The sequence below is a fragment of the Amphibalanus amphitrite genome, unplaced genomic scaffold (assembly GCF_019059575.1).
Source record: "Amphibalanus amphitrite isolate SeventyFive unplaced genomic scaffold, NRLGWU_Aamphi_draft 000692F_arrow, whole genome shotgun sequence".
Taxonomy (NCBI): Eukaryota; Metazoa; Arthropoda; class Thecostraca; order Balanomorpha; family Balanidae; genus Amphibalanus; species Amphibalanus amphitrite.
In genome coordinates, this window is record NW_024882186.1 from 233,732 (window position 1) to 255,440 (window position 21,709).

The following is a 21,709-nucleotide window of genomic DNA, read 5'->3' on the forward strand; positions in this document are numbered from 1 at the left end:
CTTTCGAAGATTAAAAATCAAGCGTCGGCATCGTAAGAAACGTTAAAGTGGCCGATTTGCCCCACTCTTCCCTACCTATATACATACAGCCTCAGTCCGCTGGTACTACAAAGCTACAGCCTACAGCGAAGAGAATGGATGCCCATTGCCCGCTGTGCTGAAGCGCCCGGTGAGAGCCTGGCCTTGAGCGCGGCTGAACGGTCCGCGGCAGAGGGCGGTGTGGGTCGGACCTACGCCGCGCCAGTGTGCTCTGTGCAGCGAGAGTGTCCGGGCGCCGCACAGGTGACGTTCTCAGGGGTGCGGAGTGCTGACACAACCCAGCTGCCGGCTCGGCGGGCCGGCTGCCACGTCAGTGCACGCGCGGTATGCGGTTGTAGAGGTCAGGCGCGTGCACTGTCACTGTGTGTGCGTGTGTGTATGTGTGTCCACCGTGCGTGCCCAAAGGACTCTCCGTCACAATCTCCAGTATAGTGTCAACGAGACTTCGTCACCGTTTCCCGTATTGCCCATGGGACTCTCCGTCACAACTCTTAGACAATCCACCTTCCGATGGCCTAAACGCTGTTACTTGCGTGTGCCATTACATCGAGACACGCGTTCACCAGTTTTGTCTCTCGGTATGTAAGCTCACCAATGCATTCCATCTGACACCACTGCCCTCACTCCGGGTGCTGCTGGCTGGTCCCACAGGATGGGCTCGGAGAAGGACGCCGATGACCCCCTGCTGAGGCAGATCGGGCGCATCGGCAAATGGCAGGCCATCACCTTCGTCGTCCTCGCGCTGTTCGGTGAGCATTCGTCGGCAGAGCTAAATCGCTTCAAACGACCCCACATGCTTTTTACCATTGGCGAGTGAAACTCGCACCTGGCATAACACTGCTGCAGCTATATTTCTCCAGCGCGAGTAGAGTACAACTCGCACCTGACGTAACATTGCCGCGGCCGTCCTGTAATCAAGTGTCTGATCAGTGATCAGTGATTGCAAATGCTGGGCCAATCAAAAATAAATCGTGAACGTACTCGTATGTTCCCTCCGACTTATGCATGGATTTTTGTAGTAGAGAAATTATGTGCTAAAGGAATTTCGTTAGCACAAAATACCAGACGACATGAAAGAGCAGGGACGTGAGAGGGATCGACGGAAGTCCATGCTCGGACCGTCGCGACCTGACGCCTGCGCCGCGCCTGCCGCAGCCGCGCCGGTCGCCTGGCAGATGCTGGTGGTGGTGTTTCAGTCGCCGTCCGGGGTCGATCACTGGTGCAAACGACCGGCCGCCTTCGCCAACTGGAGCGTCGAACAGTGGCGCAACTACAGTACGCCGTACACGACTGACCAGGTGGGCGCAGGGCCGACGGCGTGATGGGCCAGAGACGCACATACCAGGAGGGGCGATATAAAACACGTGACACCTACTGGCTGTGTCTGATACGGCACATCCGAAACAATGCGTAACATGATCGGTGTAACATGGATAAGTTTTCGTCTGTACGATACTAGCATAATATGACCTTTCCCATTGCGAATTGACCACGGGTAGGTGACCGAGTTCCCTGCCTATTTCTCGACATTCCGGTCTATGAGAGTCGCTGTTTCAAACACTTCCACTCCGGACGTCACCACTGCAGTGAGCAGCTGTTGCTCGGCTGCCATTTTCGAGTCACTGTTTTCTGAGCTGCGTGAGCAGAGCTGTGCTGTTATGACGTGTGATACGATTAATGATGTGTAGCAGAGGGGCTCACCGGCCGGCTGTGCGTGCAGGCCGGCGCGCTCCACTGGGACCGATGTCACGTGTACGCGCTCGACTACAGCACGGCGCCGCAGGAGCCGGTCCGGCCGCCCAACGGCACCGAGACGGCGCCCTGTCCGCGGCTGTACCGCGTCCACGGCCGCTGGGAGTTCGACCACTCGTTCTACCAGTGGACCATCCAGGAGCACGTCAGTCGATCACAACTGCTGCCGTATAGGCAGAGACATCACTACACTGAGACGCCACAGGGAATAATTTTTTAGCTACCAAGAAGTGTTCTTTGTGTCAATGCCTATGCCAGAGTAGGTTTAGGCATGCAAACGTTATACAATCATTGTGGCCTGCATATTATCCAGCATCTTGATCTTATTAATCTAGTGACAAGTGAATAAGTGACTTTATTCAGTGACTACTAATTCAGTCACGAGGCAGCATTTGTAACGCTTAACATGCCGCCTTTTATCCGGACGGCACTTTGTCTGCAGTTTGGCCTGGTCTGCGAGTACGAGTACCTGCTAGCGCCCATCAAGTCCTCCTACATGGTGGGCGTCATGCTGGGGGCCCTGCTCGGAGGCATGGCCTCAGACAGGTGAGACAGAGGCGTCAGATCAGCTACAAACCACTATCGAAGAGTAGAGTTTATATGGTGCCGCAGTGGTGTTAATTTAGTTGTCTGGTGTGTAAGCATTTAGTGGTTCATTAAGTTATTTAGGTACCGCATGTGCATGAATCAGTCCAACCGCAGTCCGAACGGAACATTCAGTTGTGTTGGACCGCACTTCGGCCAGTCTAACCGTGAACCGCTTACCGTCTGACCGCACTCCGGCCTATGCATATGACCGCAGTCCGGCCTATGTACCGCAGTCCGGCCTATGTATGTACCGCAGCCCGATCGAACTCTGACCGCAGTCCAGCCCATGTACCGCAGTCCGGCCTATGTACCGCAGCCCGATCGAGATCTGACCGCAGTCATTGGCCCATGTACCGCAGTCCGTCCTATGTATTGCAGTCCTATCGAACTCTGACCGCAGTCCTCGGCCCATGTGCCGCAGTCCGGCCTATGTACGGCAGTCCTATCGAGCTCTGACCGCAGTCCAGCCCATGTACCGCAGTCCAGCCTATGCACCGCAGTCCTATCGAGCTCAGACCGTCCCAGCCGACACCTGACCGCCGTCCGGTGTGCCCGGCAGGTTCGGCCGCCGCCCGGTCATCCTGGCGCTGCTGGGCACCCTGCTGCCCCTCTCCCTCCTGGTGGCTCTCTCTCAGACGGTCATGGTGTTCATAGTGCTCAGGTTCCTGGTGGCCATGGCCGTGGTGGCCGAGTACACCGCCATCTTCGTCTACTGTAAGTTCGTCCCGAGAATACTATAGTCTGTTCCATATCAAGCTTGCAGTTGGAGTTTTTTTCGGCAGATCGCTCCTCCGCTCAAGAATTTGCGTCTTAAAATGTAAGAGCTGTATATACAGAAATCACGCACTGCTTTCAGCAGGGCACTTCGGCTGCAAACTTGAAACGGAACAGAGTATAATGAGTATGAATGTACATACCTTCCAAGCGTCGGGCTGCGCCCCGATGAAGCGAGTGGTCAGTACTAGTAGTGGTCGATGTAGCGAGCTCACTTTACGTACAAATCGTCAGGCCGATTGTGTACGATCCTGTCATGCTTTCAGTACAGCGGCACTTTGAGTATGATGACGTTCTGTTTGTGGTATGGCTGAGTATAGCATGACGTAGTGAGTGTTGTATGGCGCTGTATCTGGCGCCCCTGGGTCCGATTATGGACGTCCCTGTGGGTGTGTTATGCGGCAGTGATGCTGCTCTCCGGCAGGTATGGAGATGGTCAGCGGTCGCTGGAGGATCATTCTAGGCATGCTCATCCAGCTGCCGTTCTCGTTCGGCTTTATGAGCCTGGCCGGGATCGGGTACGCGCTGACAGATTGGCAGCATCTGCAGGTGGCCATAAGCGCACCCATCGTCGTCTTCTTCTTCTACTACTGGTGAGAGAAAACTATGCACACTTATTTTATGCAAACTATGCACACTTTATGTCCTGATTCATCGGAGGCAAGGCCGTGATCATTGATCAGCTATGCACTGTCTCACTTTGCCAGCCTGCCAGGTTTCTGGTGAATAGGTACGAAAAAATCAACGGAAACGATATCCCGGTACGGACTGTGTGGATGAAACCGGCACGACTAAACATTTGTCCTCCACGATAAAGTCGATCATGATATAAGCTACCAAATCCAAACGACAGCCGACTCAGCAATGTCAATAATGTCGCTCCGTGGCCCATAACTGAACGGCGCTAAGGACCAGAAATGGGAGAGGCGATTTGGCCGGGCTGCGAGCCGGTTCCCGGCGCTCCTCTGGCCTCGGGCGCTCCATCCGTCGCCGCCCGGTACTAATCCGCGGCAGCTCAATGTCACCCCTAATCCTCTCCACCCGCCGGCTGGACGGACCGACCGACCATCGGCCGTACTGGGAGGCCTCAGCGACCGACCGAACGACCGACCGACCGACCGACCGGAAAGACCGACCGACCCGGACCGACCATCGGCCGCGCCGGGATGCCGCACCGACCACAGCCGAGAATACCGACAAAATGGCGCGCTTCCCTATCAAAATATCCAACTATCGGATAACCGTTTGCTCACAGTCGCCATACCCATCTCATCGCTATTGCTTATTAATTAGAAGTTTGAAATTCTATTGGGTAGGATACAGGGTAGTACGATGCGTTAGGCGTGAATCTGGGTCCTAGCCGTGTCGTTGCATGGTGCCAAAAAGCAGCATTATGCAGGGACATGCCTCACGCTGAATGGCATGTGGTCTATTTTAGACGGCCGTTCTTTCTGACGACGCCCGACCGCCTTTCAAACCCACTCGTGAAAGCCTTCGTGCCTTACCATATTGATGCCAAGAAGTGTTTGTGATTCCGTGCCGAGTTCGTGCGTTCCTGTGTGCGTGTGCCGTGTGTTGACCCGGTTGGAATCCTACAGGGCGGTGCCCGAGTCGCCCCGGTGGCCGCTGAGTGCTGGCGGCCTGTCTCTCGCCGCTTTGTGCTCGTGAGTCCGTGCCGCGCCGTGTGTGCGTATCGTGTGTTGACGTGGCCGCACGGACTCCCACCCACAGGGCGGTGCCCGAGTCGCCCCGGTGGCTGCTGGCGGCCGGGAAGGTGGACAGGGCGACGGCGCTCATCGAGTCCATAGCCGAGATCAACGGCAGAGAGTTCGACCCCGACATTCAGCTGGTGCCACCCGTGAGTCGCCTCGGCGGTGGACTTCGAGAGCGATAACATAGCATATTTTCACTCTCCAACAATCTCGTATGTCCTTATTACACAAAACATGAATTCACAGTATGTAGGCGCGCAATCAGTCACTGTTTTGTTACGCAATATCCCCTCGATTTAACCTTACAACCACAACACCTGACATGATTGCACTGAAATACGGTGCACGATGTACAACACGGTATACGGTTAGTCATAGCGCGTAAGATTATGTATGCGATTATGATACCGGCTGTTGTTTATACTGAGGGGGTAAGCGGTGCGATAGTCGATGCGCCATCGTATGACACGATTACGTCTCTCGGTTCGGCGCGTTCCCTGACCGGCCCCGTTCCGCCTGTTCCCCGCCCGCCGCGACTCAGCACGAGGGACGGCGGCACGTCAGCGTCCTAGAGCTGCTCCGCTCGCCGGCCGTCCGCTACCGCACGCTCAACCTGTGGTTCAACTGGACGGCCAACGTGCTCGTCTACTATGGGCTCATCTTCTCGTTTGTGGACGTGGGCGACGACATCTACCTGAGCACGGTGCTGGGTGGTCTGGTGGAGGTGCCCGCCTACCTGATCGGCATCGGCGTGTGCCTGCTGCTCGGCCGGCGACTGCCCATCGCCGGCACCATGCTGCTGGCCGGCGGCTGCCTGCTGGCCACCATCGCCGTGCCCAGAGGTGGGTCTGAGGGGCCGCCATCGCCGTATGTCAGGCCCTGTGGGGAAGACGTGCTTCTTTTGAACCATTTCTTTGCGTCGCTTGCATGGTGGAAATTAACAAAGCCGTACGTTTTGTTGTTTTCTTTTTTTTTATTTCAGCTTCGTGTTTCCCGTGCTTGACGATTTTTTGCACTTCCACGGATACCGTCCCAGTTAGTTCTTGTTTCACGCAATTTCTGCTTTGTCTGGCCATGAGATTTCCAGTTTTCAAGCGGGATTTGACGAGTATTGCCTTCTGCCTGCCCGCCAAGGAACTTGCGTACCTACCTACCTACCCCCTGGCAACTACACCTCTTGGGAGGTAATTGCAGTCAGCCTGTCCCGGCTGGACGCCGCTGACTCAGGAACTCAGTAATCTTCTGGAGAGCGACACGAGCCCTCGGTTCGGGTTTTTACTGACACAGGAAGGGAAGGGCCGAGGGGAAGAAAAACAGGTGTCTGCCGACTGTGTCACTGGATGACAACACGTCGGCTGCCGGGTACGCGCAGAGTACTGACATCGACATGGGCGCGAACTAAAAGTGTTGATTACTGCCATAGACGTAGCGGCCTTCGCTAAATCACCATGACCTACAAATCACCATCGGTGCACACTTCCCCGTGACGGAAGATGTCTGCGCTAATGTACCTTTAAGGGACGACGAGCATGTCTTATCCCGTGAGCCAATGTCAGCATTTTGTCCCCACTCCCGCTGCGACATCTGCACGGATGCGGTTTTACCTGCAGTCGCAAGCTTTAATCCATCAGAAATAGCTGCACTACAAGGCCGTATCTTCTCAGTAACATTCCTCTAGCTATTCGATCAGCAGATTCTAGCTGTCGTCCGGCATAGAACTAAAGATCTTGAAATTGATCGCCCAGTCACATACTTTTGGTATTTCTTTTAGTTTGCAGACTCCGAGCTCTAACAATAGACCGAGCTTACTGTGTGCCTGTCCCAAATAACTCTGCTGCTTGCGGGCGCACGTACAGAAAAATCCTGCCGATTGTTACGGCTATTCTTACACGGTGCACAGTACGCACACGTTGGTGGTCTCGACCGACTAGGTGACGAGTCACCCTCTTCTGACGGAGCAGCAATAGTACCTAACTCTGGTCATCAGATGGGGAACGCTGTGACCTTGGAGACACCTGCATTAACTCATTCGCAGAACTTCAGGATGCCTGACGAGCCCTGCACACCCGGAAACCAAATTGTGAATCGTGCTAATTGTGCTAATCAGATGACAGGCTCGACCATCATGGGCTGTGTAGTGTGTACGTACCTAAGTGTAGTGTGTAACTTTACTTTGTGCTGTGCGACTTTTCTGCATGAACTACATAGTTATGTGACATGTGTCCATTCCATGCTTATCTACCTATGCTTATCTACATGTATATAGGCATAGGTATTCTATGCCTATATACATATGTCTAAATCTGTACTCTTGGTGTCGGTGAAATGGTAAGGTGTCCTGCTGAGGACGGTATGCCGTATGACGCAGTCGCTGTATGACCCGCGTGAGTTTCTTACTATGCGCGGTAGTTGTTGCATGACCAGTGTGTGTGTCTGTGTGCCGCAGGAGTGTTTGCCAGTGACTAGCCGCTGCTGAGGTCCCTCAAGCGCTATAAGACCGGTGTGTCTGTGTGCATCTGTCGCTCAGGGGTGTTTGCCCGTGACTGGCGCGCCCTCGGTTGCTGTATGGCCATTGACCAGTGTGTCTGTGTTTGCCGCAGGGGTGTTTGCCCGCGACTGGCCGCTGCTGCTACTGACCCTGATGGCCCGGTTCTGCATCACGACCTCGTTCGGCGTGCTGTACGTGTTCTCGGCGGAGGTGTTCCCCACGGTGCTGCGTAACACAGGCGTCAGCTCCAGCTCCACGTGCGGCCGGATCGGCGCCATCGTGGCTCCGTTCGTGGCCGACATGGTTAGTGGACGCCGACACTGGCCGGGCACAGACTCGGACAGTGGCGCTGAAAGACACTGACGGCACCGACACGGACTCGGACATACAGTGTCACGGACCCGGGTAGGTACACGACTACAGGGTGGAAAGAAAAATATGTTCTGATTTTAACAGCCCGTCACATCAAATCGAGTAGTAATATCTCAAAATGAATTAGTGCATTTGAATCACCTTTTCTGGAAGTTTTATACCTGGTGTCATTTACACTCTTTCTCGCTCCTGGGCGTCCCCCACAGCACGTGTTCTGAGTAACCTCTTTTTCGCAGAATTTAGAGATATGTGTACCGCGCAACCTCCGAGATGAATTCAGCGCACAAATCGGGTGGATTCTACGTGCGACCTTCCAAATCGTCTTCATCACGTTCGGGAGACTCTCTGGGCTCATGGCTGGCACCTGTGATTTTTAAACCCCACAGATAAAAACCAGGGGCGTCGGGCCTGAGAAGAGGGCTGGCCATGAAATTTCGGTTTTTTTGACTGGTCACGTGCCCTCTAAAGTGTTCCTCCGGCCAGGAGAGGCCCGCTCTTTACGTGCTAGGTGGAGCCCCGTCTTTTTTGGAAACAATTACTCAGTTAAAACCTTCAGGGCTGCCACTATTTAACGCTAGAGCCTCTCCAGCACCCGAGCGTAGCGTTCCTTGTTGACGGTGACCGTGGTGCCTTTCGATGTTTCGAGGGAAACGGTCCGAATGAGCGGTAAAATCAACCCAGAACTGTCAAGTTTGGGCTTCATTCCCTCTGGGCAAACGTTATAGAGCCCTCTGCACAGTCTCACATTGACGTAATGATGTGTTATGTCCACCGCCTGTCTCATCGGACCGTTTTCCCTCGAAACATCGAAAGGCACCACGGTCACCGTCAACAAGGAACGCTACGCTCGGGTGCTGAGAAGGCTCGGGCGTTAGATAGTGATAGCTCTGGAGGGTGTAACTGAGTACACTGTTTCCAAAAAAGACGGGGCTCCATCTAGCACATAAAGAGCGAGCCTCTCCTGGCCGGAGGAACACTTTAGAGGGCACGTGACCAGTCAAAAAAGCCGAAATTTCATGGCCAGCCCTCTTCTCAGGCCCGACGCCCCTGGTTTTTATCTGTGGGGTTTAATGAAATCACAGGTGCCAGCCATGAGCCCAGAGAGTCTCCCGAACGTGATGAAGACGATTTGGAAGGTCGCACGTAGAATCCACCCGATTTGTGCGCTGAATTCATCTCGCGAGGTTGCGCGGTACACATATCTCTAAATTCTGCGAAAAAGGGGTTACTCAGAACACGTGCTGTGGGGGACGCCCAGGAGCGAGAAAGAGTGTGAATGACACCAGGTATAAAACTTCCAGAAAAGGTGATTCAAATGCACTAATTCATTTTGAGATATTACTACTCGATTTGATGTGACGGGCTGTTAAAATCAGAACATATTTTTCTTTCCACCCTGTACATACATAGACTGATGCGCAATCATACCTTCAATTAAACTAACACACCGGCAGTCGGCACTGACAAATGTCGACACTAACATCAATGCTGAATACATAGGCACGAAAAATGACTCTGACGCAGACACTGGCACATATCGACAGTGACACAGGACACTGACGACTGACGAGTGACGAAGACCGTGACATTTAGTTACCGCCCCCGGACCCTGAGGCCTGACAGGTCGGGGGGCCAACTGCGGGAAGCCAGCATCACACCGGCCAAAATGGAATAAGGTAGCACATCGTCTCATGCATTACAAATAAATGTGTCAGACCATTTTTCAGCCAATCGTAACTCTCCTTGTCGACTTACCCGGTCTTGAACCCCTTGGTAATTTGGCTAATTAGCAAAATATCATTTTATCGAAAATTCGATAACTTTACGAATATGGGGGAATAGGCATTCATGTATGTACTGATGAGCAATGAGTATAAAGCCTGCACGTTGCTGTGCCTTTCGTGGGAGGGTCTCACCGATCGCGGTACGGCTGCAGGCGCGGACAATGGACACCGCTGTTCCTACGCTATTGTGCCTGTTGTGTGAATGTCTGACCGGTGACCGCAGGCGAAGACGTACAGCCCACAGCAGAAGTAATGTGTGGTTTCAGTCATGGGTATGTTCTGCTTCTGAAGCTTAGGAACGATTAGCCAGACTACAATGAAACTTTGAATGTAGCTTATATGTATCGTCACCCTTGCAGCTGCAACTTTAGCTATTGACATCTTCTTTTCGATCACTCCGCATTAAACAATCGCCAGTCAAAGCCAACCGTTGAGATTGGTAAAACCCTACATTACTTTAGCGGTGGGCTGTACGTGCACCTGCGCCGCTGTGCCTGCTGTGTTAATGTCTGGCCGATGACCGCAGGCGAAGACGTACGTGCACCTGCCGGCCGTGGTGCTGGCCGTGGCCGCGCTGGCCGGGGGCCTGCTCATCCTGGTCCTGCCAGAGACCACCGGTCACAAGCTGCCCGACACGCTCACAGAGGCCAAACAGCTCGGCAGGTAAGGCACTCGCTACCCCGAGGCACGGGAGGTGCCTTACACCTATTGCGGAAATAACGACTTTAATGTAGTTTTCCGGCCCACGCCATTTCAACAATCCTGTACGGGTTGGTGAAAGAAAAGGTTAGCATTCTTTATCACTTGTCATTTACAATTTTGTCATGTTCCGCATTATTCAATTGTGTTTGTTTGGTGATGGTATTTAGGGTTCGGAAACAAAATGAGGCATATCGAAGAACATACAGACGACTCAATGTCGCCTTAATTACACAGGTGGTTCTTTTCAAAGCATTCTGTAGAAATCAAGGCCAGTGTAGAAGGTAAAAGGTTCTTAGAGTTCTGGTGAATCGATTTAAAATGCACCCATTAGGAACATAACCTCCCGATATCTCGTTTCTGACCTGTCCGAACCCTGCCCTCAAATGTTGCAGTGACACCAAGAACGGAGCTGTGCCCGCGCGCCCGGTGCCTACCCTGAAGACCACCCCTCCGGCCGAGCAGTACAACAACGCCGCGTTTGAGGGTGACGGGGAGACTGGCGGACGGGACGGAGCGAAATGAAGGTAGAAATAAAGCGGACTGAAGATACGGATGGAGTGGAATGCGTTTGGACTGGAGCGGAATGGGAGCGGACTGAGGCCCAGCCAGAGCGGACTGAGGCGGTAAGGAGAGGGATGAAAATGAAACAGCGCTACGTCGCCGAGACAAAGCCGGTTGAGACTGAGAAGGAGCGGACTGAGAGCAGAATGGTCGCACCGAGAGCGGACCGAGAGCGGACTGAGAGCGGAACGGAGCGGACTGTGAGCGGAATGGAGCGGACTGAGAGCGGAAAGGAGCGGACTGAAGCGGACTGAGATCGGGATGGAGCGGAATGGAGCGGACTGAGATCGGAACGGTTCGGACCGAGAGCGGACTGAGATCGGGCTGGAACGGACTGAGAGCGGACTAAGATCGGGATGGAGCGGACTGAGGCCTTGACGGAACATTCAACATACTGAGGCCGAGTTGTAGAGAAATAAGGACGGAATAAAGCGAGCCGTTGTCGGTCGGTAACCGACAGGCGCCACTGTGAAAACTGATAGCTGTGCACTGGGGAGGAAGCAGCGAGGTTTTATGACGAAATGCCTTTCTTACGAAGGCAGTTTTAGTAAAGTGTGATGAGTGAAGTGTTTGATCTGATTATATTTTAGGGCCTTGGATCTGATCCGTGCAGATCTAGCTGCATCCGATCAACAAAGCTTAGACTCTAGCGGGGAGCGAGCCGAGTGTTGTATGTTACGTGGTACGGTGGAATCCGCCTAATAAATCCACCTTGGTGACAAGGTGTTTTGGATTTATTAAGCGGTGGCTTTATTAACCGGTGCACAGTAGGCGATTTCGCTATCCTAGCACTTCATGAGTTATATCTTAAGTTAGACTCAAAACCAGTCATCTTTAAACCCCTTATTTTGTGCCTAGTTTTATTGCGCTTCAACTGATATAAGTATTTGCATCAGAAGTAGTCGGGTTTTCTTTGCAACGTGCAAGAGAGCGAGCAATGCCTTTTCCCCATAGGCTTAACACAGGACAGAAGAGGCCTAGCAAAAACATATACAGTGTTGTCTTTGTTATGACTTACTTCTCAACTATAGTTCATTTTTTTTTCAAAACCGGTTTGGCTCCAAGTACGTTCTTCGACTAAGCACGCGTTTTAGCCAGCGAAACGGCCAAAAACTGAACTTGAGAAAATCGAACGTCGCCTTATTTTAACATGTGAATCATTCCCGATAAATTCCATACGTGCTTTTTAGAACTAGACATTAGAACAGTGGTGATGTCATGCTGTGAAACTTTCATTGCAATGTAATGTATACCTACCATAAACAGAACCGTTTACTCGATTCTGACCACGGCAACAGTGAAAAATGAAGCTTTCCTAAAACTTGTCGACATTTGGTGCCACCGTAGGGACATTGGGAGCCAGCTGCCACCAGTGACGTCATCATAGTATGATGATTTTTGAAGATACAATTTCCATGTATTTACCGAACATAATTTGAAACTGAATATTTTACCGGTAAGAAATTATTGACCAGACGCTGATGTTGCCAAAACTCACGTGAGACCTTCGATAATGAACTTGGAGCCAAACCGGTTTTGAAATAAAACGAACTATAGCGTCAGTTACGGATGAACCACTTGATCGCAAACCACGTGAGCTGGTTTTGCAAAGAAAACATTTTTGCAGAGGCGCTTTCAGACTGGTCTGTTTGGGGGAAAATAGTACCAATAGACTACCACATTTCAGGAGATCGCAAATTATCGTGTTTTAGGGAGAAGGTAATTATCAGTGAAATGGAAATGGTTTAGCGTTGAAATTGCATGTAAGCAAAGCTAAGATGCAATTGCAAAGCAAAAAAGAGGAGACCATGACTTGCGAAAAATTGTGGTTGCTTGAACGTTCCGATCACATGTTCAACAAATAAATAGCTTTAGCTAGTGTCCTGTCTACCTACAACGTAACGCTTATGTTTGGTGGTTGGGATTCAAAGTTGCGAAATGAATTTACGCTAACAAAGTTAAAGGAAGGAGTAGGAATTTCGCTTTCCGTTTGGCCTCTAAATGAGTTAGAACTTCGGTGCAACGTGGGCATGCTGCTCTCCCCGAACGGAAGCCATTTCTATACCTACCCGATTGTAAGTTTTTTTTAGGTCAGAGTTCCCAGGTCACGAAAATGGTCGAAGGAGGTCAAATTGCATACCATTCGATTCGGCAGATCTTCCTGAGTTCATTGGTGGCTTGCCTGAATCGCTAGCTCAATTTGATGGGGAGTTATGGACCAAAAACTATAATGACCAGATCATAGTGACGTCATAAATGACGTCACGCAAGTTCAACAATGCAAAAGTAAAGCATCGAACCTTGCAAAAGTAAAGCTTGAACTAGTTTGATATCGTTCCCGGCGCCAAAATAGCAGTGTTCATTTTACAACATTAACTCACAATGGTGAGACGTCATGTGATCGACCTGACCTCATGTGACCTTTAGGGAAAATCCGAGACATACAAACTGTGAATCCTCTGGAGGATACTAGGTTCTGTAAGTTTCATCTCCATGTGAAAGCTGCTCTGGCATTGAGGGCTTTGCGAAGTTGCGACATCTGAGGATCGTGCAGAGGTTCACTTATGACGTCATTGGTCCGTGAACTGACCTGACCTAAAAATGTAGTTGGTGTCACAAGATTCGACTTGAATCAAAGGTCAGGTATGCCAAGTTTCAGTTTTCTATCGCTGGCGAGTTCGGAGCTGTCGCGAACAGAATCTTCGGTTGGGCGGCGGTACTTCGCCCCTCCCCTCGGCCCTGTCCCCACCTTATACGGTAAGGGTTGAGCAAAACGTCCATAACTCCGTGAATCGCAAAAAGTGGCAGCCGATTTTTGCAGGATATTGAGACCAAACACCAGGCTACTATGTAATGGTATTTTTGTTACCGAATCTCCTGGATGGTAAAAGATGCGCATTGCCAAACATGGTTAACAGTATTGATCTGATGCAGTTAAAAGGTGTGCTGCGAAAAATTATTAAAAATATAGATAAGCTTCAAAAGTAAAATTTGTGTGATGCATACTGCTTACAAGGAATGTGGCTTCAAATGAAATTACGGTTTTTAAGATAATTAACTTTTGTCTTGATTTACAGCCCTCATTGTAACTAGGGTCAAATCACGACCCGGTACCGTAGCTCAGCTTCTCCAACAAGTTCGTGTTTGGACGTTTGTGGTTTTAATGTGTGTGGTTTGGTGTAAAAAAGTGTCACATTTCAGATGCTGGGATATTTAGCTACAAAATACGCCAGTATTTATTCATATTTCCCATCATTTTTTGGGGGCCCCTGAAGCGCTAGAATGCATGGATCGCCTACAGTGCGGTGTCAGCTATTTTCATTAAAAAGCATGTATCGCAGCTGCACGTTCCACTTCCGTTCTCCTGCACTACAAGCGGATAGGCTTGCTTTCCTCATTGTCTTACTTATTCCAATGAAAGTGACCACGGGCTCCACCGCACCGGTGGGGTCACGGGGGCCGGACCCCCAATAATTTGACTTTCGTAATGTAGCCTTATGCATAAAGGCGTGCGTTTTAGGGTTGGACATCCCCCCCATCCCCCCACCCCCCACCTGCGACCGTAGTGGAGCCCCTGAAAGTAACCAGCGCACACGCAAAGCTGTCACAGCGATTAAGTCGACATGCCCGATCCACCCCACGATCACTCCCCCGTCATGCCTGCTATGCCAGCGAAACAGTTGAGGGTGCCTGCTTTGCCGGGAACATTTCTCTGAGGTGCTTGGTGATGGCGCTCTTGATACCCCTGAACTCCCTTCTGTCGTGGGAAGTCCAACTGCTGCAGACCGCTGCTCCAGTGCGGTTCTTTTTGAGCTGGTTAGATGCCACATTTTGAATGGCGAGATGTCACTGCGGACTTCGAAACTCCCAAGTGGCTTTATTAAGCGGAGTACGTGGATTTATTAAGCGGATTTTTTTTTTTACTGCAGGTAACTATGGAGAAAATCCGTGAACAGCTCAAGCGGCCACAATAAGCGGCTGGATACATTATCCGTGGATTTATTAACCCGCGCGGGGCTGGGGGGGGGGGGGTAAATTTTACCCCCCTCGCGAACTTTTGCAATATCTCAAAAACGGCGGCGCGCAGCGCCGCCAAACTTTCAGTACCTTTTCTGACATCAATTTGACACGTTCTCTGAAAATTTGAGCGAAATCCGTCGGAAAATTTTTGAGAAATTGACGTTTTAGTGACGTCATGTTCGCCATTTTCGCCTCAAAAACGGCAAAATTTCAAACGCCGCTAACAACTTCATTTTAAAAGGAATCAAGGCGTAACAAAAAAGGTTATACGTAATTCTACTTTGTCTATCAAATGGCTATCTCGGGTTTTTGAAAATTTTTGATTTTGGCCCGAATTTTTCCAAAAAACTAACTTTTTGGGGAAAATAATTATAAAATCCAAAATTTTGAGTGTATCGAAAAAACCGGAATATATGTCATAGAAGTGGTCTATGTGCACCTACATACCAATTTTTAGAAGAATCGGTTCAAAAATGTGGGAGTTATTAAACATTTTATGACGTCACGACACACACAAAATTTGAAATGATTTTTTTTGGAAGTTCTAGACCTCGTACGGAAACAAAAATAGCACCATTCGATTTGCCGTGAAAAACTGCATCAGATAGACACCTTTTTAGGCCTTAACAACCAACTTTAAAAATTGACCTCACTTGACCTGACCTTGACCTGACCTCGGCCTGAAATTCATCCAGAGGTGGTCCATATCACTTATTGAGTGTGCCTATTGAATTCTATGAGTAAAATCACCCATAAAACATGTGTCGCACATGCCCTTTTCTATATTTTGTTTTTGGTGACCTGACCTGACCTGACCTTGACCTTGACCTCTGAATGATATTGTATGCAACGAATATTGTCTTGGTAGCCTAAGAACACGTTTTGGGCAATCAGTCTCAGTCCATGACTCCATTCTTCGGCAACTACGGTGCAAGGCCGATACTGTAGGAACTTGCAATTTGTACCCTTGATCTGACCTTGACCTTGACCTCAAACTTTAAATTAAGTACATGTTTTTAGTTGTTCGTGATGAGATCTTTCGATTGGCGTTTGAATTTTCTAAATCGGACCATTAGTTCGGGAGATAACAGGGGGGGTAAAATTTGCACCCCCCCAGCCCCGCGCGTTCGGCTGGAGACCCCAGCCCCGCGCGGGTTAAGCGGATTCCACTGTAACATACAACACTCGGCTCGCTCCCCGTGCCAGTGCCAATCTTCCAGGTTGGCTCTCATAATAATTATCGATCGTTAGAGATGGTCGATCGTCTAATCGACAGCCCCATGTCAGCTTCTTTGTATAACGCATGAAATGAAAGCTCAAACGGCAAATTTTCTTTTCTACCGAACTAAAACTCGTCCCAATAGGAGCAACTGTGGGCAAAACTGTATCGACATTAAACTTTTTTATATTTATATAGCCAAGGAACCGTAGACAAATAAATCGTAACAACGCACCACTTGGTATCAGAACAGTCGGCGTGGCACGGCCAAACGCGGGACCGTCAAAACCTTCACCCTGACATCACTAGGATAGAAAGCACGCCGCACGGGCACACGACCACCCCCTACAGAACCCTCCCCTTCCTCACAGTGACACCCACATTAGCCCGCCAGTCACCGCGGCTCAGCTAATCCAATGCCTGACTACCAGTCAGCACCCAGGCGCATCGTTCGTACATACGCACTGCGTAGTTAGGGTTGAGTGGTGGTGGTGGGTGTTTGCCAACTAATGCACCCCCGGGCTCCGGGAGGGCGGCATTTTTTCGCAGTTATGCAGATTGCACGCCACCCCAGAGGCGGACGCTTGCCGCACCCCATTGAGACCGGTATTCAGTACACACCGTTCGAACCGGTACACGCCGGTATTCAGTATATTCCGCCCAGGCGGATATTCAGTACATACCGGTCTGCAGCCGGTATTCAGTACACCACGCTCTGCTGCAGCCGCAGCACTGCCGGTACGGATGTGCAGGGGATGGCTCCCAGCTCCGTCACCACCACGTCCACCAGCTCCGGCGGCGTGACGTCGTAGGCCAGGTTCAGCAGGCTGAGCGACTCCGACTGGCGCAGGTCGGCCAGCGGCGAGTCGGGCGTCACCAGCTCGTTCGGGTCACCTGGCGGAGCGGCGGGCCGGCGGTCAGGGAGGGACAGGACAGCCGGTCAGGGGTCACACCTTGGGAGGGCAACCGACCGCGGTCAGGGAGGGAGCAGGACGGAGGACCGGCGGTTCCACGCAGGGAGGGCCGGAGCAGCAGACCGAGGATCAGGGACGGACAGGGCGGCAGATCGGCGGTCAGGGAGGGACAGGGCAGCAGACCGCGGTCAGAGGAAAGGTAGGTGGCGCAAGGCAGTCCAATCACGACCACACGTGTGAGGGAGGAGCGCAGAGATACGAATACATATGAATAAAATTTTCACTTGATACAAAAATGGATGGAAGCATTGCATTCTTGCTTCGCAGAGAAATCATCACCGGCGTAATTAATTCGCCCCTTTAACCCTCGCGGGCCCGGGGGGGGCGTTTTTCGCCCCCCCCCCCCTGGCGAATATTTGCGATAACTCCAGAACGCTTAGGGATAGGAAGGCGAAACTTTCAGTACCTTTTCTCCCATCAATTTGACATCTTCTGAAGTAAAAAATTTGGACCTAACCCCCTTGATGACGTCACAAGGTCCATTTTTCTAGACCCCTGCACGGCAAACTTCGGCGTCACAGACGCAAACTTCAAATAGCTGCTAAAAATAGAGTTTTAGAGATAAAGACAAATTACGAGCACGGCTGTGTAGCGTTTGACCTAGAGAAAAATAGAAAAATAGTTTTGGTGACCTGAGGTCAGAGGTCAGGTCAACGACCCCGAAATGTGGTTTTAGTTTTTCGCAAATAACTTCGACAAAAATGGTCCTAGAGCTACGGCAGTGGTACCATCGCATTCGCCTTGTCAAGCCGCGTCGAATAATGTATATTTTGTTCGGAAAAGGTCAAGTTTCATGTTGACCTCATGTGACCTCGAATGACCTCTGGTTGACCTTGACACATTAAAGGTCGTTTATGATGGATTTGTACCCGCTGATCACGAATCTGGCATCTATTTTCCTCTAAGCCTTCATTTAGAGCTTCCGGATGGCAAAATTGTCTTATTTATTATTACTAACTTGAATCAGTGAAATAGCCTCTAGCAGGGATACTCTTCTGTGACCTTGACCTTTGAGCAGCCTTGTATCGTAAGATGAACCACAAATAGGGAACTGATAAGCCTCAAAACATTTCAAAACATCTTGGAAGTTAGCACGCAAGATGTGCGAAAAAGTGCCAAGTTTGAGGTCAATTTTGAGCGTGACCTTGACCTTGACCTTTAATTTGGAGCACATTTTCAGAATCCTCAGATTCTCTTCTTTCGTTTGACACCCAATTTTGCCGGTTTGATGCAGCCTGCCGTCCTCTAGAAGGCTTACTTTGAGATCACTACACATGTGCCGGTTTTGGCCTTTGACCTTGACCTCTGACCTTGAAAATTGACCTGAGGTCAAAAATTTTAGGTGCATTAGAATCGTCTCGTAAGGACCTTTCGTTTGGTATCGCTTTTGTTTCCATAGCTCCCTTATTTACGGAGTTAGACAGGGGGGGGGGGGCGAAAAACGCCCCCCCCCCGGGCTGCGGTGGTTGGGATTACCCCCCGGGCCCGGCCGGGTTAATCAAAGCTCGTCGCCCACGTCCCCAGCTAGCCAGTTCAGCCTCACCTAGTTCGTTGTAGACCTGGGAGTCTGTCTGCACGCGGTCCGAGAACTTGTACGTCTCGCAGCAGACGAGCACGGGACGGTTCAGGGCGCGGCCGGTCAGACTGACGAGCGCCGTGCCCGCGCGCGATAGCACCATGCCGTTAGAGAGCAGAGCCTGGGCGCCCAGCAGCACCTTGGTGGCCTGCGGGGGAGCGGGAGTCACACGTGTCAGTGTTATCGTCGGGGAGGGATCACAATCGCAAAGGGCGAAAACAGAAACAGACATGTCACTAGAAGGTTTTTTTGTACCGCCTGTACGAACTGGCATGGCTCGAATCCTCCGCCATGGATATTCGTGTAACGTCCAATTTCACCTATTGGATGTCTTTACTTTCTACCTGCTCAGCTGAGTGAGCCCCTCTGTTCGCGGGGTCTCACCTCCTTCATATGGTGTCCGATGGCCGTGAGCAGACCGTACGAGCACGGTACGTTCGCGTCGAGCAGCTGTCGCAGCATGTCGCGTCCGTCCAGCCGCGGCCGAGAGTCCACCACGATCACCCGGAACCGGCAGCCCTTCCGCTGCGCCGCACTCAGCACGTCCAGCACCGTTGTGGACCTGCAGCAGGCCCGACCGGGTCACAACTCACATGTCAGGTCACCGGGGAGGGGGGGAGGGAGGGAGGGAGGGAGGGAGGGGGAGGGAGAGAGAGAGAGAGAGAGAGAGAGAGAGAGAGAGAGAGAGAGAGAGAGAGAGAGAGAGAGAAAGAGAGAAAGAGAGAAAGAGAGAAAGAGAGAAAGAGAGAGAGAGAGAGAGAGAAAGAGAGAAAGAGAGAGAGAGAGAGAGAGAGAGAGAGAGAGAGAGAGAGAGAGAGAGAGAGAGAGAGAGAGAGAGAGAGAGAGAGAGAGAGAGAGAGAGAGAAACCGGCTCATCGCACCACCGTGGGCTGTCACAGAACATGAGGCCTCACGACAAACGTGGCTGCTGAACATTCACTGCAGTTGACCAGATGGGACGTCCCTGACCACTGCAGCTGGTCAAGAGTGGAGGGTCACGAGCGGATCAACCTGCTGACCTCCTTCCAGCGGCGTCACCACGGTTTCAGAACTTCTAGGGACACTTTTCCAGGGCGTCGCCACAAACCTTTGCTTGAGTCTGGTCGCCAATACCCACCTACCCCAAATCTGCGTTCCTCGTTGGATTTCGGCCACTTTAATTTAAAAACTAGGTAGAATAATTGATATTTATTTTGGAAAAAACGAAGAATGTACGCGGTAGTAGGCATATTCTTCGATCATGAAACGCGTGCCCATATCCTACTGCCTATGCATGTGACACATTGGTACTTTCAGAATGCATTTAATCCTATAAACGGCTCCAACTGCTCATCTCATCCTTGAGCTGCTCTGCTCGCAAGTCCTCGGTTCTCAGCGGTTTGATTCCCATCTCAATGACGGTACAAACCGACCGAGTGCACGAGTCGAGGTCGATGTCTGCGGTCACTTTTTGGCTTTGCCCTTCTTTCACTGTCTTCAAAGACAAACGGATCAGTCCATCCACGTGCGGTATTTCGGGCCCCGGGCGATGCCGCACCTCGAACTCGAAATTGAGCAGCCTCAATGCATTCCTCAAGTCACAAGTCATCAGGAGCATTTGGGTTCCGTCGGGACCCTAGTATGGGCCCTCAGATGTCAGTGTGGGGCTCTTAAAGACGGGTATGGGTCCTCAGAGACCGGCATCGATCCTTCAGAAGCCAGTACGGGCCCTCAGAGGCACATAAGTGCCAGTCTTGGGTCTCAAAGACAAAAACTGAGCAATCAGAGGCCGGTGTGTTTAGAGGTCGGTTAATGGGCCTTAGAGACCAGTTTAAGACACTCAGAGACCAATACAGGGCCTAATGGCAGTTTGAGACCACCAGAGGCCGACTTGGGCTCTCAGAGGCTAATGTGATCCCTACAGGCAAGCATGGAACCCTCAGGGGTTAGTGCGGGGCCCTTAAAAACGGCGTGGGCTGGCGTTGGACCCCAGATGCCAGCAGAGGGCCCTCAGAGGCCAAGATGGGCCCTTACAGCCCAGCATTGGGGCATCAGAGGTCAGTGTGGGGTCCTAAAAGACCGGCATGAGCCAGCGTTGGACCCCCAGAGACCAGCAGAGGGCCCCAAATGTCAAAATAGGCACTAAGAGGCCGATGCAGGCCCTTAGAGGCCGGCATCGGGTCCAGAATCCAGTATAGGGCCCTCAGGGACACCTAAAGGTTTGTTTTGGTAGCCCAGAGACAGAAATGATGCCACCAGACACCGATGTGAGGCCCTCAGACGCCGGATGGGCCCCTGAGGCCGGTTTAGGGGCCCTGAAAGGCCAGCGGAAGGCCCTCAGTCAGAGGTCAATGCGGGTCCTCCACGGTCAATGTGGACGCTTGACCACCACGGAAGGGTCATCAGAGGTCAGCGTAGGACCCTCAAAGACCGGTATGTGAGCTGTTAATAGCTGGCGTGGGTTTCTTGAGCCTCGTGACAGTCGAATAAGGGCCGGGGCCCCATACGCCCATGGGGGCCCATCGCTTGTTTTTTTTTGGGGGGGGGGGCAAATGATATGAGGGCCCCCTGTTTTTCCTTTGAGGGACATGGTCCTGATGTCCCCCCCCCCCTCTACTTGCCGTCTCCGATCCCCACTCAGATGTTCCAGAGGGAATTTTAGGAATGAGATTTAGGAAATGTTGGCTTGACCAGCGGCCGGCCCAGAGCGGCGGCCCAGTACCGCCCTGATCCTGACCTCGCCGGGTCCATGCGCACTGTGGCGACCAGCCCCTTATTTGTGCAGCTGAGTCTGCCCCAGCTCGTAACCGGCGCGGGGCAGCTGCATGTCGTCATCGGTCGGGTTTATAAGCTGGACCTGGATGTGACCAGCCGAGTTCGTTTCAGCAATCATGCTGGGCACCTCCAGAATCGGCTCGGGTGTCTCCTCGGGTGACTAGGAAGCAAACTCGACCAATTTCTTGGACGAGTGCCGGCCTGCCGTATCCAGCTTTACGGTGACCACACACACGTGCCTGTAGGGCACCGTCATATCTGTGAGGAGGCACACCGCTCGCGGGCCTTTTTATTTACCGTGGCGATGTTGACGTGACCGTTCACAACATGTGTTGGGAGAGCTGAGCCAGTTGCCGCCATTGTCGTGTCCCGGGTTCTTTGCGTGTCCCCAGTA

The 21,709-nt window shown here is 51.7% G+C and overlaps 2 protein-coding genes across 11 annotated transcripts in view; one reads left to right on the top strand and one right to left on the bottom strand.

Moving 5' to 3' along the window:
- The first annotated feature begins 248 nt into the window (after positions 1-248).
- On the top strand, positions 249-12,047 carry LOC122364696 (organic cation transporter protein-like). Its single transcript, XM_043335332.1, has 12 exons — positions 249-282; positions 691-788; positions 1,195-1,337; positions 1,760-1,936; positions 2,234-2,337; positions 2,939-3,093; positions 3,578-3,746; positions 4,885-5,011; positions 5,407-5,707; positions 7,466-7,656; positions 10,036-10,172; positions 10,604-12,047. The coding sequence occupies exons 2-12, from the start codon at positions 692-694 to the stop codon at positions 10,731-10,733; spliced, it is 1,731 nt and encodes a 576-aa protein (XP_043191267.1). The 5' UTR covers positions 249-282; position 691; the 3' UTR covers positions 10,734-12,047.
- The window catches only part of LOC122364695 (translation initiation factor eIF-2B subunit delta-like), a 28,558-nt gene continuing 11,919 nt past the window's right edge, over positions 5,071-21,709 (bottom strand). For 6 of the 10 annotated variants that reach the window (XM_043335329.1, XM_043335323.1, XM_043335322.1 and 3 more), the window contains 3 exons: positions 18,946-19,123; positions 18,529-18,709; positions 16,183-16,905 (listed from right to left, as the gene is read on the bottom strand). In XM_043335329.1, the coding sequence (XP_043191264.1) occupies positions 16,712-16,905; positions 18,529-18,709; positions 18,946-19,123 (553 nt within the window). In that variant the 3' untranslated portion in view covers positions 16,183-16,711. Of the gene's footprint in view, positions 5,745-16,182; positions 16,906-18,528; positions 18,710-18,945; positions 19,124-21,709 lie in introns of those variants that run through there. The other 4 variants (XM_043335331.1, XM_043335330.1, XM_043335325.1 and 1 more) reach the window with 1 other exon arrangement.